General features: G+C 42.7%; 1 protein-coding gene across 2 annotated transcripts in view; it reads right to left on the reverse strand.

The window, feature by feature from the left end:
• MIOS (meiosis regulator for oocyte development) overlaps positions 1 to 20,440 on the reverse strand; it is a 188,328-nt gene that overhangs the window by 146,097 nt on the left and 21,791 nt on the right. For both annotated transcript variants that reach the window (XM_086941922.1, XM_086941923.1), the window contains exons 3-4: positions 14,488 to 14,586; positions 7,149 to 7,406 (exon numbers count right to left, since the gene is read on the reverse strand). In XM_086941922.1, the coding sequence (XP_086798048.1) occupies positions 7,149 to 7,406; positions 14,488 to 14,586 (357 nt within the window). The remainder of the gene's footprint in view (positions 1 to 7,148; positions 7,407 to 14,487; positions 14,587 to 20,440) is intronic.

Raw genomic sequence — 20,440 nt, forward strand, 5'->3', positions numbered from 1 at the left:
TGGCAATAATACGGTGAAATGCTCTCAAAAAATGATGAACATCGCTGTGTGAGAGGCTTTTCTATGCAAAAAACAGCGAATTGGCCTCAAATTATGATAAAAATCACCAGTTTAACAAACATGTCGACCAAGTAGGGCAAAGTAAATATCCCTACCACAACCCCATTTTAACATTCTCAGCTAGAGAAGTGAATACATTGTTTTTTCCTACTAGCCAGGGAATTTTTAAATATCGTACGTTTTTCACATATTTTCACCCCCTACCACTCACTTTTGTTTTCACAATACACATAGCCTGACTCCAAAAACAACTAGGGCTCCCACGTAGTTCGTAGGTAGAGGCACGCCCCGCCCCGTAGAGGGACGGGAAGACCCTCATGATGAAGGATGACACTATGGGATTCATAGTGTCTGAGGGGTATTTTAAAAACACATAGTGCTTCCTTTGTCATCAACAAGGTTTAGAAATACCACTGTCTTTTCACCATTCTTTCTTTTGACTTTGCCTAGCGAGGAGGAGCACCCGACCTGACCCATCGCCGTTACTGCTCGTTGTTGGATTTGCCCACTGCTCGCCGGACCCGCTTCGCGGGTCCCGCATTGCGGTTTCCAGCTCAGGAACAGATTCTGCATTTGCTGTAGCGCTTATAGTGCTTCGGTCAGGGAGAGGTGAGGGGTAATTTGCAGCAGGGCTGCGAGCGTTGTCAGGGACTCCGTCTCCCAGGAGCCCCTGCACGACCAATCCCCATCACCTGGTCCGCTCTCCCTGCCTGCCCCGCCCCGACCACTTTTCCACCCCTTGTAGCAGGCACAGCATACCACTGCGCGGGAGCGTCCCGGGAGAAGCCCGGGACAAGGGCGGGCCCGTTGTAGCCCGTTGGAGACCGTTAAAGACCGGGCCGGGCCCCCCCTCTAAAAACCTTCATCTTTCAGGACTAGCTCCCAAACTGTAAGTACTTTCTACTTGTTCTAAATCAATATTGGGGGTACTTATTATTTATTCACTGTTTTCATCCCAACTTAGGCATTTCCTAAATTTTCACTATGTCTACACGAGGAAGCAGAAGCAAAACTGCCGCTAAGGATAGGCAACTTATAGGATCCCTAGATAACTTCATCACTAGGGCCAATTCGTTCATAGATCAGAGCATTTCGCTCATAGAACGTAGAGTGTCCCAAGATTTAGTTCTTGCAAAAAAAAGATCTTCTATGGGTCACCTGGCAGAAGCAAGAATGCCGGATCAGCCAAGGGATCTTGGAGGGAGTGAAGGCTGTGGTCAAAGGCATAGCATACCAAACACGGTTGATCTATCGGTCTCACAGCTCTCCGAATCACAATTAACCCTAGACTTCGAAAAAACCCCAGACTTAGCGATCCAAACTACCCCAGAGGAGATAAGGCAGTCAAGGGGGAGGAGAGAGGGAGCAATAATGAAAAAAAAACCTACAGGCTCAATCAACCAAAAAACTAAAAAATCTAATAAAGCTTCTAATAAAGGCAGGAGGGACCCGACCTCGCACCCCCTCGAAAGGAGATCAGGATGTCCATACGGTGATCAGTCATCAAACATCACACGATACCCCGGCTCCTATTAGTGCAGAAACCCTAACCGACCCCCCACCAAGAAATGAGCCAGATGATAATTCTAACACACAACTGCTAATAAAAATTGGAGATTTATTCAAGCAACTATTTACACCATTAGAAGTTAGACTGTCCCAAATAGAAAAAGCATTAGCCGAACTGACAACTTCCTTAAAAGTCAAGCCAAATCAGGGGGTACAAAAGATTGGGGGAGGCAAGCAGTCCTCCTCCACTTCAACTGCCCAAAACAAACAATCTATTCCCCCAAGGGGCAGCACCTAAACCAATTTATTGCATAGCGACCAAAAGCAAGATAATAGAGAACCCTTTAAGTAATACCCCAAATATTATCACAACTACTAATCTGGAACATAACAACACTGGCCCAAAAACACCAGCAACACAATTGAACAGAGGGTGGGACAGAGGACCTTCTGATGGAAGATTCTCTGTCAATCTTCCACCAGAAGCTAGTCCCTTCATAGTTGTAATGACTGGCGTACCAGAACTGGCGGATCAAAACTCTGAGCCAATCTGGTCACTAAAGAACAAGGTCCAACATTGGCTCAGCATGAATCGGTCAGTTCTGCCTCATTGCTCAACTAAGATTCTGATGGTAAGAAGAGCCCCCTGGGTAGGGCATGGCAGGAAAACAATACACGGAGATTGCGTCCTTATTACGTTTGAAGATCCTAGAGTGGTCGACCACATCTGTTCATGGGAACACCAGAGTTTAACTGGCGGTATAGGAACAAAGCGCCTTTCCTTCTTTTATCCCCCGAGACACCGTAATGGTTACCATTACGATGGACCTTGGCACACAGTGGGCCCTCGAAATCGGGGTAGAGAAAAGGAAGAATGGGGAGGACAACATCAGAGGGACCTCTATAGAGAGCCACCGTCCTGGGAGGGCTGGAGTGGTATCCCAACGATGAATAGATATAGTGGTCTTGAGTCCGTTGATGGACCACCACTGGCTAAAGACCATTTTAGGCCCAAGCCAACGGACCTAGAGCTTAATCCTAAATTACAAATAGCTGAAGCTCCTAACAAGGACCCCCAAACCTTAAGCATTGATTCTTGGAACATCGCCGGCCTTCGTCCCAAGATTGAAGATGGGAGTGCCATGACCTTCATAGGTAGACAACAAATTGTCTGCCTTCAGGAGACATGGTCACCGACAGAACTTCACCTCCTGGGATTTAGGACGTATTTTTCCCCAGCACTGGTAGGGAGCATGGGTAGGGCCAAGGGGGGATTAAACATCTATATAGCAAATACTATCCAGCAAATAAAAATAACTACTGTTGAACTGGACGCAAATTTCCAGCTTCTCTCGCTTTCCTTACCCAAAAATGAGACCGTCCTGCTTATTAACTTCTATAATAATTTGGAGGAAGGAGAATTCTTGAGGGTGGTATCAAATCTTAATGAAAAACTTTGCAATCTTAGACAGGTGAAAGGAGGTAAAGGTGCAGTTTTCTTTTTATGGGGGGAGAGGGGGATTTTAATCTACATCCCTGCCCACACCCGGGAAAAAACTGTGGTGGGATGGTGAATGAGCAGGATACCCCCCCTTACCCATTTCTGCCATACCAAACTGGGCACAGCTATGAATGACCCATTATCAGGCTTGGATCTCCTAATAGTCAATAACCCGAACTCTAATACTAAGCAGTTAGACCCAACATATGTTGGGAGGGGATACCAGTCAACAGTCTACTACATCCTCCTATCCGATGGCTTGTCAAATAGGACCAAGCACTTCGAAGTCCTACCAAATATATTAAGTGATCATTCGGCCCTTAGGATAGAACTTAACTTAATCCACCAACAATCCCTTACCTTAACAATAGCAAAAGCTTTGAGCCAGAATAAACTACATCTGGCTCAGCAAAATGGGTACTCTTTAAAATGGGGGAAGATACATCCTGGGCAAATTACGGAAGAGCTGATTAAATCAGCCTACTCATGCATCATAAAATGCCTTGATTTAACTGTGACAGAGGAGGAAGTTCTAAGTAACCTCTCCATAATTCTAACTACCATTAAGGGCCTCTTGACAACAAAGCCAAAAGCAGAAACATCAAAAAAGAAAGGTTGGTTTAATCATAGCTGTACCTTGGCACACTCCAAGCTAAAAGTGGCCCTGAACAAGGATGCTAGAGATCCACAGCAAATTGCCAGACTTAGAAAAGAATACCTGTCTGTGCGAAACCAAAGAAAGGCTGAACTAAAACAGGCTCTGTGGGACGAATTGCATAAAAGTGCCCTAGATAAAAATAGTGAGGCATTTTGGAGAATAATAAAGTCCCCATTCTTAACGGATGACAATCTTCCTAAAATCGAAGTGGCCATAGAAGAAGGAGCCTGGGTATCCCATTTTTCAAAAATCTTCCAGAAAAAACACATAGGAAGCGAAGATGTAATCCACCCAGCCGTTGTATACCCCATTTCAATTGAATTTGATATCTCTGAGGTCCTTCTGGCCCTAAAATTAAGCAAAAATGGAAAAGCTCCGGGGCCAGATGGAGTCCCAGTGGACATCTTTAATTACAACGTGGACCTCTGGGCCCCCATACTTACCAGGGTATGCACGGCAGCTGCAAAAGAGGGGCTGTTGGAGTCCTGGACCAAGTCCATCATGGTCCCAATCTTTAAAAAGGAAGACCGCCAGGAGCCTACTTGCTATCGTCCCATCTCACTGTTGGAGTCGCTGGGCAAGGTAGCCGGCAGGGTCATCCTTGAGCGACTCCAGCAGTGGGTAGAGGAAAGGGGTGCTTTGTCCGATCTACAATTCGGCTTCCGGGAATGTTTCGGAACAGTGGAGCAGGCCCTAAATTTATGATCCTGGGAAAATACATTCATGCATAACAGGACAAGCTCTACATGGTGTATGTGGACCTATCCGCAGCTTTCAACTGCGTGTCCCATTCAAAGCTCTGGTCAGTATTGTCACAAATGGGAGTGGATCCCCCACTTTTAGATTTTTTGAGGGAATTATATTCCAAGGCTTCCGCGAGAGTCCATTTTAGTTTGAAGGGCGAGTTGTTTGCACCCTTTGGAGTAGAGCGTGGAGTTAGGCAAGGATGTGTCTTGGCCCCCTTCTTATTCTCCTTTTATACAAACAGCTTGGAGGCGGAGCTTTTAAGGGGGGCCCGGGACCTCCCGCAAGTAAAACAACGCCTGATTCCCGCTCTGCTCTACGCAGACGACGCAGTCATTCTGGCCCGTACTCCGTGTGAACTACAGAAGGCGCTGCTCAGGTACGCGGATTTTATGGGCAGTCTTGACCTCCACATTATCATTAAGAAGACCTTTGTAATGGTGGCAGGTAAAGGAAGAAAACGACCTAGGGATATAGTCCTTAACAAACAAAAACTTGAAGTCACGGCCCAGTATTCCTATTTAGGCATTACAATAGACGAAAAACTGAAATGGAAAGCGGCAGTCGAGGCCAGAAAGCACGGTTTTAAGAGGGCAATAGTTGCCCTGATGTCCTTTTCACAAAAATTGGGCAAACGGTCGCCCGTGGAACTACTGAAAATCTACAACGTTAAATGTCAGACAACAGCACTGTACGGGGCTGGCGTCACGTGGATGTCAGTGCTCTACAGGTGGCAGAAAATTAATTCTCAAGATTCCTCCTTGCAGCACCAAGACGAATCTCTATGTATGCATGCCACATTGAACTAGGTATACCACACATAGAGGACCTGGCAAAAATCCAACCATTGCTACTGTGGCGGCGTATTTGGACCTCCGATAAAAACATGCTAACCAAAGGGATTGTGGCAGATTAAATGGCACTAGATCACGCGGCAAAAATAAGATGGCTTACCTACATCAGAAATTTTCTAACTGACTTAGGTTTAGAGATATATTACACCACACCAGTAAAGATCAGTGAGATATCTAAGAAGGACCTGAAAGCAATGGCTCTGAGCCATTTAGATGGACTAAGGCTCGTTAGCGAAATAGGGAAAGCCTCTGTCTACCATGCAATCATGGTTCAGACCACCGTTACAATCCAGCCTTATCTAACACTTGAAATTGGTATATTTGACAGATACTTACTAAACAGATTTAGATTAAATCTTTTCCACCGGTTAGTAGCCTTTCCCACGAGAGACACTTGGGAGCCAACTTTAGGTCTTTGTCCTTGCGATGACACATCAGTCCAGACTACTATACACACTGTACTGTTCTGCAAGTATTATTATGCTCATCGCAAATTTTGGCTGCTACCACTGCTGAAACTGTGGGGTCTTAGACAGTGCTGTCCTGCCATGTTGAGTCTTCAGCTTTTAGACTCTGAATCTACCTGTTATGTTGGTAACTTTTTGAAATGTATTTTTAAGCACAGAAAAAGTTTGTGAGGAAGATGCTCTTAACACAGAATAATGAACTTAATGTAATGTGAAGTGATTCACTTTTAACCATTCTTCTCCAGTTTTATTGTATAATTGATCTTTTTTTTATCTTTTGTAACAATATGGATAACATTGCTTTTATGGATTTCTATTATGAAATACCGAATAAAGAAATTTATTATTAAAAACCTTAAAAAAACCTATAAAATTGATAGAATCTCTTTGATTATAAATATTGATACAGGAGGTAGATTCTATCTTGGATACCTCTACTCTCCCCCTCGTGTTTTCTTTTGATGACTCAGCGAGTCATCAGATCAATATAGGCTTAATATAATCATGTATAAATTGCACAGTCCACCCAAAATGGATGGACAACTGTGGTTAACAGTTATTGAAAAGAAGCCGTGGCAGAGGCTTTGACAATAGCACACATGGTATACTGCATCAGATGACGCTACAATCACATGTAATCAACATCAGGTTCAAGGAAACTAAGCAACATGTTCACAGAAACCACTGCTAGCTGTTGGAGGGAATGCGGAGCACAGAGGGGGGGTATTCACCTGTTACAACGCATTTTTTACTCCGCACTACCACTACAACGCAGGCATTACAACGCATACCGTTACAACGCATTGCGCTGGGGGGCGCTCTAGGATAAGAGGTAAGTTTAATTTACTATCCAACACCTTCCCTAGGGTCCACGGGGACTGGAGTTAGAATAGTAAATTATACTTACCACTATCCAGCACCCCAAAGCGCTATGCGTTGTAGCGGTATGCGTTGTAAATACCGCGTTGTAATGGTACGCGGAGTAAAAGTATGCGTTGTAACGACATACATCCCAGAGGGGGTATAGATTTCCTTGTTGGTGGGAATGTCTTAAATTGAGCACTTAGTAGAACGGTGAACTGCAAGAGTTTAAAAAAGTAGTAAGATATCCAATCCAATGTCAACCTGAGAGGGCTTCGTTTTGGTGAAATGGAATAAATACATTAATGTAGGACTGTAATGGAAGGATACCTCTCTCGACACTCATTAACAGCAAACATGGCAATGATGGCACGGTGCAATGGAATGGGAGCACCATTACAAAAATTAAAACAATAAGTTAGTGCATTTTTTCCATCATAGTACACTACAGGAGAACTCGATATCATAAGGTAAAGTTGTGAGCCGGCACATACCTTTCCCTGACGAAGCACCTTTATTTAGGATCTGGATAGCTCGCCTGATATCCAAATTGAACAGTGCTACTGCAGCTGCTCGCTCCCATTCACCGTCCAGCTCCAAAGAATTCAGGAATGGTCCAACATCCACATCTGCTCCCTTCTTTATCCAGCCGCAGAGCTGGAGCGCCAGGCTTCGCTCTTCACTGCGATACCGAATGACATCGGCCTGCTTTTCAGACCCACTCCAGCTGTGCCTGTAGTTTTCAGTTGTTCCTGTTTAATGGAAGAAGATCTGATGTACATTGCGTGTGTAAGTTGTAAAGTATTACGATTAGAAACAAGTGCAAATACTTTTTAAACTCTCCTGACAATTCCTCATATGGAAATACTTATTAATCACTGGACAAGAGAATCCAAAGCCCAAAGCGATTTATATAGGATCCGTAAGCATGTGAAATACCAGAATCAACCAACAATTAGAGGAAAAGGCGCTAATAACTGGGATTTTTCACCGACAACAACACAATGAATACCTCAACCCATATGCGGGATCCCAGAACTGTTCTCAAGACGATCTCTTATTTTTCTAGACCATTCCATCTACGGGCACATTTTTATTTTTAACGTTAGCTCGTTAGATCTCAAGATTAATAACTCAAAACGCAGTGGACTTTAAATAAACATTCCAAACACATCTCTTCATTTTTAAATGACTGAATGGACAGAGGTGTGATCTGTGGACATAGCTACACTGAGCATCTACTCCACCCAAACTGATCCTGGTAACCCCAAAGGACACATCACTGGCAGTTGACTTTGCCTGTTATTAAAAAGGGTGTCCATTTGAGTCTCTGTTAGTTCGAGTACCATAGCAAACGTAGCTTTATGCCACACAGTAAAGCAACTTAAAAAGAAAACACATATGGAAATAAAGAACAGAAATGCTCTTTATTTACTAAGGTGCCTGGCCCAGCACTGTATCCGTCGTTAAGTCTAAATCTAGGTAAAGGTGTTTTGTTCTCTAAGCAGCTGCCCTGCACATTTAAGCAAGAGACGTTTCAGACGATCTTTGACCATTGTTAGTGAGTAATTTTTTAGTTTCTGGCAGAAGAATAGTTTGCATTCTCGTAGCCTGTCAGAGTTCAAGATCCCATCCATCCAACCATGGCTCCTTTAGATGTTAACATTCTAAAACTAATGTGCTCACAGAAGACAAACAGTCCTTTACACTTCCCAATCTCGCTTAATGTATCCATAAATTAGCAGGGGGATTTTCTAAACGGAGGATGCAAAAAGCTTTCTTTGGTCATCTCGAATGATTTGTGAAGAATGATGGCAAATAAATACGTTATTTACACTGAAATCTGGAATGAAATTAAGGAAGAAACCTAGTACGGGCTCTTAATCCACTTTTCTTCAAAATTAGAATACTGTGTAAACATAACTTGCAGCTAGCAATGCTGCAAGCAGGCTTTATGGCGGGGCTAGAAAATAAACTTTCTAGTATATATTTTGTGCTGTATCTGCATTTATCAAATATGAATTTATGCAGCAGGTCATAGAAAAAGTAGTGATAACTGGAGTTACTTCTGTCACCAAACTGCCAGGAACTATCACGTTTTTAAAGTGAAGTTTCATATGCTATTTGCGGACCACTGCCATATTGTGGCTGATACCAGATGGCCAGAATGAATGATTATGAAATGCACTCTGCAAAATAAATTATTCAACCACTAGCATTTAATTTACTTATCGGGTTAGGGTATAGAATAGGCTCCACGGAACACACTGTCTTCCAACATGCAGACAATATTCTTGTATATGTAAGGGCTCCATCAACAACGGTGGACAGTTTCTTATAGACTCCAGACAGATTTGGGAGATTCTTGAAGCTGAAAGTGACCTGGGACAAATCGATACACTACCAACCATTTTTATTATGCCAAACATCACTACGACCTACTATAAAAGCCTTCTTGCCAATTCACGGTTTAGCGAGTCTTCGGTCTCAAATTTAGATCTCTTCACAAATAGACCATTAGTAATGTTTCCAGGTGCAATATTACATAATCAAAAAATGTATAAATGCTCCTATTATAGCAGAGTTTGGATTCTAGCAAAGTCCTGATTTTGCCACCTTCCTGTAAATATCCATACTTAAGCTCGAAGTAGTGAGAAGTGTCAGTTCCATTGCTGAAATACCCTTTTGAGTCTGTGCCTGTTTGAGGGTTTTCACCATCTCATCCCAAACTGGGTAAAGCTGGAAATTCACTCCTTTTGAAAAAAAAATCTTTACTGGTAAAAAAAAAAAAAAAAAACACTATGTGCAGTTCTTGACAGTTGCAGGCGGGAGCCGGAACCTGCATAGCCCAGCTACTGCTGGCTATAAGGCTTTTAGAACATTACGCCACTAGAGGGCAGAACGCTCTAACAAATAAAGCAAATGCCTGTGAGCACGAGGGGATTTCCTCGGGCTCAATGAAGCCTTTGTTCACAGCAACACCTGTGAAGGACAAACATTGGAAAGTTGGAGCTCTTGGCTTTTACCAGCCATTAGAAACCCAGAGCACTCCATTTTCTTCAATGGATCTCCCAACATTACAATGTTCTAATGACCCATAAACACAAGTTCGAACAGTTAAAACATATTGATACAAATTGTACCTTAACTGCAGACAATGCTCTTTACTGGTCCATAATGTGGTACTGTGAGGAGGCTGCCAACGGGAATGCGCTGCAGGGGTTTGGGACTCCTTGTCCAAAAGTCAAAATAAACATGACAACTGGTTGTCCTTGACCCTAAACTATGTGTCTTGAGCTTGGTTAACCCTTTCGATGCTGATGACGAGCTCAGCTCGTCATCACCCACGGGTTTCGTGTGCTGATGACGAGCTGAGCTCGTCATAGTGCCACTAAAATGGCATTTTCCAGCACTGGGGGGGAAAACGCCCAGCAGCCATGTGGTTAATAGGACTCCTACACCCCGCTATTAGACCAGACCATGCTTGCCAGAAGAGTTACGATAATACTATCTTTAACATGTAATGGACTTTCCTTTGCAGCAACTGCAGGTTCTATCTCCTGGATGTAATTATCTGTGGATGTCCACTTGGCTACTTTAAGTAGGTTTGTATTTTCAGATAGTAGGTCAAAACATCCATATTGCAAGCACTTGGGAGTCAGGGTGCTAAATGTAACGATTTTGAAATGTGTGGCAGGATGTGCCAGACGGTCTAAGCAGCAAGGTTGACCTGCACGAAAATCTAGGCAGTGGATCTGACGGGTGAAGCAGATCTTTAAATCCTTGGCAAAGCGTCCTCTGGGTAAACTGCATTTTTAGGTTTGGCATTAGCCAAGACCTTTTGATTTGACTAAAATAATATGCATAATCTGCTTACTTACAGGGGATTTGAGCCAGTCCTAGTCATCCAATGGTCTGTTGCTGTATCATTCCCCTGTTGCTTGTACCCACTACCACATACAGTATGGGGCAAAGGGTCAGCCTACTTAAACCACAAGTTAACTTCACTTTGAGTGACTGCATTTGGTCTTCCACAATGAGCACACCAACATGCAAAAGGTAGTTCCCTTCAGTGCCAGCATTTTTTGTTTTTGCTTTATTATTACTTTAATGTTGTTTTTCTGATAGTATAATGCTTTCTACCAGATCTTCATGTGAGCACTGGGCATATCTCAGCTTTCAGTTCCTTTCTCCTGCCAACACTGTTGACTATTCCTTTGGAAGTGGCCTTAGTTATTTACCAGACTGCTGCTATTTCACAACATTGCTATTGTGTTCCAGGACTCTGTTTCACCAATGATTCATTAATAAACTTTTCCCTGGAAGAACACCAAACTTCAAAGTGTATACTTTGCAGCACACTTGTAACACTTTTTTAAACATAGGCGGTATGTAATTTAAGTTTAGTATCCAATATTTCATACTGTGAACCCTCTTTCCCGCTTTCTTTCCATTGTCTTTATTTGTTACCTTCTTTTGCAGTCTTTCCTTTTTTCTTTTCTTCTTTCTTGTATTCTCTTTCCTTTTTTGCCTTCTTCCCTTTCTCTTTTGTTTTTAAATGCACTTTCTTTCCTTCTTTTTCCTGCCCTCTGTTTTGCCTTTCTTCCCTTTTTTGCTGCCTTTTAAATTTCTGCCTAATAAATTGTCCATGATTAACCAAATAAATCATATCGTTGGCACTGGCTTCGGACTTATGCGCAGCCTTAGGAAAGTTTTCAAGTGGATTCCCGCTGAGGTTCGGAAACCCCTAGTCCAGGGTCTAATCATAAATAGAATGGACTACGGGAATGCGCTCATACTAGCCATAAACGAACACCACCTGTATAGATTACAGGTCCTTCAGAACACCGCAGCCCGGTTGGTTTTAACCTTACCACAAAGGTCTCCATCGGCCCCATGTTTGAAGAGCCTTCATTGGCTCCCAGTAAAAAAACGAATACGTTTTAAAACGCTATGCCTAGTCCACAAACACATGTACGGAAAGGGTCCAAAATATTGGTCTCGAAAACTAACATGGTACATGCCTCGAAGAGAACTCAGATCTAGTGCGGAGTCTCTGCTCACTCCTCTCAGAATACAAACCTCCAGAAATGGTGGTCGCTCCTTCTCTTTCCTCGCACCTGCCCTGTGGAATAAAATGCCCATCAATCTCCGTGCCATCTCCGAACACAGCTGCTTCCGTAAGAAGTTGAAGATCTGGCTTTTTTCCAACTAGGCCTCTCCCTTTTCTCGTCAGAGCAGTCTGCAAGCGCCCAGAGACTCTTTGGATGTGATATGTGCGCGATACAAATGTTTTTGACTTGACTCATTCTTTTCCCCCTTCTTTCTTCTTTCCTTCTTCATTGGTCTATTTCCTTCCTTCATTTGTATCTGCTTTCTTTCAGTCTTTTCTTCCTTCATACCTTCTTTGTTTTTGCATTTTTTTCAATTTTTGCCTTCTTTCATTTTTCTTTCCTTCTCTTTTGCCCTCTTTCCGTTTTTGCCTACTTTTTCTTTTTTCTACCTTTCCTTTTCCTTCCTTCTTTGCCTGCCTTGCTCTCTTCCTGCTATGCTTCCTTCCTTTCTTACTTGCCTTCTTTCTGAAAGGCAAGAGGCGGGCAGCCAATACCCTGATCGACCGGCTTTTTTTTTTAGGTCTGTTAGCCAAGACCTTTTGATTTTTCTCAAAGTATGTATAACATGGCTACCTTTAGGTAATTTCAGCCAGACTTTATCCATTAGTCTGAATGGGTCATTCACATTTTTCTTCCAGCCACTGAGGCACTTCACTATGAGTTATGGTGAATTGCTCTTTCCAAACAAATACATTCACACACAAAGTAGTTCCCTTCAGTGCCAGGGATTACTGTGGTAATGTGACCCATAAACATTTTTGCCTTCAGCCAATTTTTTAATGATATTTTTTTAATATAGATTTGATGAGGGCCCAGCAGCTTCCAGAACAATAAAGCTTTGCAAAAATCATGACAAAGCAAGAATTGACAAAAGGCTGCCGGCCAACGCCAGGTACTGACTTTGCAAATGCTTGTTTTATTATGCACCTAATGTAGATGACCAATGTGTTTGTACAATGAAGCCCTAGGCAGGTAGTGAAAGTGGGACCTCGTTTGAGTGGGTGACTTGACTAACATCTAACTGACATAGAGAAGCTCAATTTTGTAGGGACAGGTAATCGCAGTGTGTGGAAGGCTGATCCATCTTCATCATAGTCACCTTTTTAGGTCTCGCCTACAATACAGCAAAAGCTTTCTGTTGGCGAAAAGACCTATGTGGACCGCTTATAGTGGTCTTAAAGATGGCCCATTGCTTGGGTTCATGCCTATCTCAATTGCTTGCCTTTATATTTGTTAGTTTCTGTGGGCTTTCCTTTCTCTTCTTGTGGTTGTTCCTCCCCTGGAGCGTAGACACATTACTTGTGTCCTTCCATTGCATAATTTTCAGGCACTACGTTTTTCTTTTCAGTTAACCCCTTCGCTGCTGATGACGAGCTGAGCTCGTCATCAGCCACAGTGGTCGTGTGCGGATGACGAGCTGAGCTCGTCATCTAACGCGGCTTTTGGAAAAAAGCTGCACAGCGCAAAAATAACCGCCGCAGCGATGCGGTTAAGCACTCCATCAATTTGCATGTGTTTTTCAGCTGCCTCCTTTGTGCACTTATGTGTTGCTGTGCGATTCTCCTCTGGTGTTGCTTTCTCATCTGAGTGCTTCTTACTTGTCTACTCCACATTGCTCTATCGTGCCCGCCCTGCTCCCACCCCTGTCTGATTTGCTTCCGTTTTTCCCCTCTGTGTTCCTTCCCCCACTTGTGTGTGCCCCGTTTTTTTTTTGCCCAAACGCGCCCTCGTTGTTTCTCCCACCTCCATCTTTTGTGTTGCTTCCCCCCACCCACACATCATAAAAATAAATAAAATAACACATTGCACAACTTTTTAAAAGAATATTCCAATCCAACTCGGTAAATAACAAAAGAGCGATTGTCATTTTGATGGAGTCAATCCTACAAAATGTTGCAGTTGTTACATCAGAACACCTTTTCGTTTGTTTTGCTTAGCGATGCTGTACAGCATGGCTAATAACCAGAAGCAAACCCAGTAGGTCCCAAAGGAGAGACCTCCTGGCCTTGCCAATACTGGTTTTTAACTTCCTCTGAGTGTTTTCCCCAGTGCACTCAACATCATATTTCATTATCTTGCTGGTGAATAAACAGTTGCAACTAAATAACACATTGCCAAATGTATGATTTGGCATGCAAAGTCTTATAAAAGATTGACTCCAATTTAAAATTTACTTGAAAAATACACCAAAGTAAAAATAAAAATAACCATTACCAATATCACCATAGTAACAACCATTGCAACCATAATATAATAATTAAAGTCTCCAAATGAGGCTTGTTGATTTTGCTTTGCTACAAACTTCAAGGGTAAGGAGCAACAATTAGAACCAATACATTTCTGCATCTGTTTCCATACATAAATGAAGATTCCAAAAACCAAAGTAGCATAAAAAGTAGACATGTTAAAAAGTTCAAAATAATTGTTAGGTTTTAGGTTTATAAAACATTGAAGGTACACATTACCACCTTAAAAGAAAGAAAAACAACATTTAATAGTTAACTATACTCTATTAACTTTGCTTATTTGCAGGCTTGCGAGTATCTATACATTGTTCATTTCTATTGCACTTTTAATCCATAGCCTTTAAAATTAACATATAGCTGTAAATGTGTACATAACTACATGTATGTATACAGTTTGTTCTAGTTAGTGTACTGTAGCAGTGGAATATCTATCACATAATCCAGAACAGGACTAGAAATATAAAGGTTCTTACCGAGAGAGGACTTAACAATTGATTTGATGCCAGCATACACCAAGAGACCTTTATTCCCGGATGGCTTTGGGTCGGTGTCTTCTGTGTACTGCTTCATAAGTATTTCAATGTAAAGAAAACATGACTCCTAGATGTTACAACACGGACAAGAAATACTTTTCTATTTAACCCCAAATTAATTTAGACTGCATGTGTCTGGCAAGAAACAACTGGGGAAGGGAGCAACTATGTGCTTTACAAGGGTGGAGGAGGGAGATGGCTATGGCCTATACATGCACACGTGAGTTACATACAGTTTTTAAAGTTCCACTTAGTAGAAGATAAATGGGTAAAAAAAAGAGAATTAAATAGTATTCCAGTGTGTGAAATACTTTCGCATGTTCTTTTGCACTTTACTTTGGCATTTCCAAATTTAAAAAAATAGGTAGCTTCTTACAAACGGGACATTGGGCCAGATGTTCGAGAGCCTTTTGCATTTCTTAATGGGACGAATCGCAATATAGGCGCGTTCAGAAATGCAAAACAGCCTTTTCATATGTATAAAGGCCAAAAAATGGTCTTAATTTAGGATTTCTACCCAGTAGAAATCGCAAATAGCGACCGCGATTTAGGAAATGCAAATAGGGAATCCGAAAACACATGCCAAAGCATTTGCTAAATGAGAATTGGGCATTTAGGAAATGCTATTACCATCCACTCAAAGTTGAGGGTGACCATGTGCAATATTAAAAAAGCACATTATAATGCATTTTTTTATTGGAATGAAGTGCACATATTCCGCTAGGGCATATGTGCACTACAAATTTTGGGGGTGCCTCCAGGGGGACCTTAAGCGCAGAGGCATCTTTGGGTTTGGATTTCCTATTTGGCCCATGGGGTGGGAATGCAAGAGCATTTCCTATTTTCGATTTCCTAATAGCGATTCCTACTCCACAGTTGGCAAGTAGAATACACAAAAATATGACCGCCCCATGAAGCTTTCTTGAGTCTTGGAACAGAGGCTGAATGTAGTACGGCGGATCTCAACAGTCTTTTTGGGTCGGTACCAACTCTTTTATTCACTGAGAGCCAATGGAGTTCCACCAGTGCATTTGAAACTGACTTCGAATTAGGAGTTTTTTTTAAGGAGGCGAGCAGCTGCGTTCTGCAGCGTCTAAAATGTATTTAATGCCGATTGTTTAAGGCCTAAATAGAGGGCACTACAATAATTGATCCTGGAAAAAACCAAAGCAATAACAACTGATTTTTTAACTTGGAAATTAATAAAAAGCAAAACCATCCTCCGAGATCTCAACATTAGAAAACAAGAAGATGTCAATGTATTGATCTGCTCAGCAAAAGTTGTTTGACATCTAATACTACTGCAAGATTTCTAGCCTTGGGAACTGGCTCGGGGTGAGAACCGGGGGCCTGCAGCCACCAAGATTAGTTCCAAAAAGAAGTCTACTTCCCAAATAGGAAAACTTCCGTTTTGTCTGAATTTAACTCTAAAAAATTGCATGACATCATGTCAACAATAGCACCCATGCACCTGTTAAATCGAGCGGCAACCTCAGCTACATTGCTGGAAACTGACACCCCAATATGAGTGTCGTCAACATATGCCACTGTAGGACATCAAAAAAAATGGAGAAGCTTGGCCAGGGGAGCCACATAAAGGTTAGAAAGCGTTGGGCTAAGTGATAACCCCTTAAGGGCCCCACAAGGCAAGGAAAACAATTTGGAGTTAAACTTCCCAAGGGCCAATGACTGCTCCCCATCTATCAAAAATGAAGAAAGGAGGACATGAGCTAAAACAGCAATCCTGTTTTCAGTCAGACTCTCAAGCAGTACAACGAGGCTTACTGTGTCGAAGGATGCATAAAGATCTAAAAGAACCACCGCAGCCCTCCCACCGTTATCCATAATCAGTCTGATCTTTTCTGAAACAGCCACCAGGGCTGGCTCGGTGCTATAGCCTAATCTAAAGCGACCTGTGCTTCATTAACAAGTTTATTCTCCTCCATTTAAACTGAGCAACCTTTATTTAGATGTTCCTAAAGGATCTTTGCTGCTCTTCTTTATGATCAAGCACAAGCTTTTATTAGCAGCGAAAGAATGACAGCTTTTTACCAGTCTGATGGAATCAGAGCAAATGTAATCAGACCAAAGATGACCAGTGATTGCTTGTTCAATGTAGTTCGGAGGCAAGAGCACCACTCTATAACACCTGCTGGATCAAATCAGGAGTGGAAGATTGAATATAAGCAGATGATTTCAAGCCATGTGACTGTGTGTTTTCCCCTTCAGAGGAACAAGCACGTCTGTGCTCCTGGAGGATCCCCTTCAGAATGGACAGAAGATGGCCAAAGAAAGGGGGGAGGAGCAACCCTTTCCCAGTACTATTACAGGTTACCGGTAGAATCATCCTTGCCTAGATGCAACAATTTCAGTTACCTTACACAGTCCAAGTATTCCTTTGGGACCAACTTCTTCTTGTACACGGATAGAAAAATGAAATGTTGTTCAGCATCGTTGGACAAATTTCACCATCAAAAGACACAAACCCTTTTACGACTGGCCTATGCAGCAATCTCACCGTATTACAGGTTTCCCCAAATATCCATATATAATATGCACAAATCCTCACTCCTGCTCTCCCTGATGCTGCTCCCAGCCTCCGGGCCATTTAGCCCATGACTGACCATGCTTTTCTGCCTGCTAAACTTAGTACTTCTGTATTGAATATTTAGCAGTTGCTTCGTTCCGACAGATTGTTTTCTTGTGTTGCCATAGTTTTTGCCAGTTTTCCTTTGAGTGCCTGATTGCACTCTCACCATTTTCCCACCCATTATGCTCTGGCAGTTCACCTCCTACTTTCTGCCTGCCCGGCCCCCCTACCAAGACCTATCAGAGGCAAGACCATATGTGTCCTTCCACACCAGGACTGTGCCATGAACCCTGGTTCTTCCAACCCTGTGCAACTATACCACCGCAGACCTCCAAGCCAAAATCACAGGCGCATCGACTTGAACTGCTACAGCACATCTCCATGCGCCACCAGATGACCGTTCTCCTGCCAGCTCTGCCACTTCTCCTGCAACACTGAAGTGACCAACAACGCTAGGGACTCTCAAACATGGCCACGTCCTCCACGCTGACTCGAATGCATTTTAGTCAACGCACCATCGATTGGCAAACACGCCACGGAGATCTGGGACATGATCTCATCCCTCACCCCATACGTCACCTTCCTCACAGAGACCTGGCTAAACCCAGTCTCCACGCTGGACATAGCCATCGCCACCCCGGACGGCTACAAGATAACACATCAGGACCAAACCAACAAACACGGAGGTGGAGCTGCCATAATTTATAAGGACACCATCCGATGCATGACTTTTGCAGACTACCCCGATTATGGACCATCTGAACTTCCCTATTAACATTGACGACGAGCATTACATCTTCCTAGGGGATCGTAACCTCCACCTGGACGACCCCATCGACAAATACTACTGACCTCCTGGAAAGAATGAGCAACATAGACTGCCAGCAACTTGTCACTAACCCCACACACAAAGCAGGGTACACCTTGAACCTATTTTCACATCAAGAAGTACACTCACTTCTCACAGCTCCCCTGGACCAACAATTACAGCATCCACTTCACCATCTCGAGACCCACCAACTCTGGAACCATGCCTCTCAACTCTACAAGCTGAAACTGAAAAAAGTTATCAGAAGACCAGTGGAACAACACTTCAGTGGCGATCCCCATGCAGGTACCACTGGTAAGAGATACCATGGGAAAGGGGAGATTGTGAGGATGTGTTTTTTTTTGGTTGCTTGGATTGTATTTCCTTTTAGTTGTGCAGTGCATATCTGGGGGGGGGGGGGGAAATAAATAAATCAGGATTTGTTTAGGTTTTAAGCCTTTTTTTGTCTTTCATGTCAAGCACAGAAAAAGCAATTTATAACTGTACAGCCATATGCTGTTCATATATGGGTATTCACTTATTTCATTATTTTGTGGACTTGTGATTAAGACTGAACTGCTGCATGATCAACTTCGAGTAGGACTGCGTACGTCTGATAAAACTCCCATACGCTTATAACAAATCGAATTACAGTTCAGTTTTCACTTTCAAGGGAATGAAAGTTATGTCATATCGTAGTCCCTTCTCTGTGCAGAAAAGTATGGAAATTAGTAACAGTTTATTTAACTTATTTAAGTCCTGTCTCTATGAATGCGGTGTGACATATTTCTGGCATTTGTCATGTCGGCTGTGCTCCATGAAAAGTATGGAACTGAATAACAAATTATTTAAGTCTCGTCTTTATGAATGGGGTGCGACATATTTCATGCATTTGTCATGTTGGCTGTGCTCCATCATTTATTAGCATTGCTGAAACAAATCCACTTTTTGTGCGTGATCACCCAATTTTTTACCTTTCGTTGCATCCAATATTTCTGATGTCTTTAGAACTCTGTGCACTTTATCTCTGCTAACCAGCAGAAAGTGCCTGTACTCCTCGTGAACCATAGTCAAATTGCTTATTCCAGACCAGTACATTTCACTTGCCTTTAAGTCCATACTATAGGAAGTAAAATGTGCACCCAGGGTCTAAAAGTTAAATGCCACTGGAGGACTGCAGCACCTACTGTGGCGTTCCACTATAGTGGCAGTGTAAACACCTACCTTGTGTAGCTTGACTGGTGCAGTGCAAACAAACACTGCAATCTATCAAAATAGACATTTTTTGATCAATAAAAAAATATTTTACATATTAAGTCACCCCTAAACAAGCCTTGTAGCGCATGGGGTAAGGAGCATAGAATTTAAAAGTAGTGCAAGGAAAAAGTTACTGTTGCCGCTTGAAAGGTCTGTTGAGCCACATGCAACACTTGAAAGGGAGAGAACAGGATGCCAGGACAATTCTTGTGCATTTGCCGTTTGATTGCTGGAGGACCTTGTTTTTGTCCTACTAGACTTCAGGTCTCTGGTTTGTTATGGGTACAGTGCCTGCCTAAAACTGGACATTTGTGTTAGATGTGGAAGGACACTAGGATTACCTTAGTAAACTTCACACACAACCTCAGTACTTAAAGTCCACATTTAATGTGGTCAAAGCACTTCCCTATTTTAAAAGTGTTGTGACACAAAGCATTCTGCCCCGTTTGCAGAAAGGCAAATAGGAACTACTGAAAAAGTGGGTATGGTGGGCTCCAGGATCTTTTACCCTATTGGTTATGGCATGCCTGGAGTCACCACACAAACCTAGCTGGTTCCAGGCATAAATGGGGCACCTTCAGGACCCCACTTTAGAACAGTTTCTTGACCTGCAGAATATCAGAAAAGGACTTGACCTGCTCTCGGTGACCCGAGAAGAATCCTGAAGGACTTAACATGCTCCCTCTTGAACCCATGACAAAGAATTGGACTTCAAGTTTCAGTTGGCTGCACCCTACAGTTAGACAACATGCTGAAAGAGGACTTTCTAGGAATTACCCAGCTGACCACAGCCAACTGGACCTGGACTGGACCCTGCTGTTTTCCTCTGCCTGACACCGTGTGAGTCTCCAAGTGCCTCGACTGAGGTCCTGGGGGAACTTTAGATATATACTTCTGTGGTGGAGTGAGACTGAAGACCAAGTCAAAGGTAAAGCCTCTGAACAGGAAGAACATTGTTGGTGTATCCAACTCATGCTCCAACACAGTCTTTTATTGATTTTTATTTTGAAAGTTTTATAGAGCGCAGACAAGACCCTTGCGGGTATCAGAGCGCTTTACAATCAATGTGTTTAGTTAGATCATACATTAAAGATAAGCAGGACCATAATATATAGCATCAGAAAGCATAACATTCAAAAAAGACAAATCAACATGATGCAGAACAGGAGCAGCCTGATGAGTCATGGTAGCACAGTAATGATAAGAATGTCAAATAAATAGAACACTGAGCATACAAA

Source organism: Lissotriton vulgaris, chromosome 10 (genome assembly GCF_964263255.1).
Source record: "Lissotriton vulgaris chromosome 10, aLisVul1.2, whole genome shotgun sequence".
Lineage (NCBI taxonomy): Eukaryota > Metazoa > Chordata > Amphibia > Caudata > Salamandridae > Lissotriton > Lissotriton vulgaris.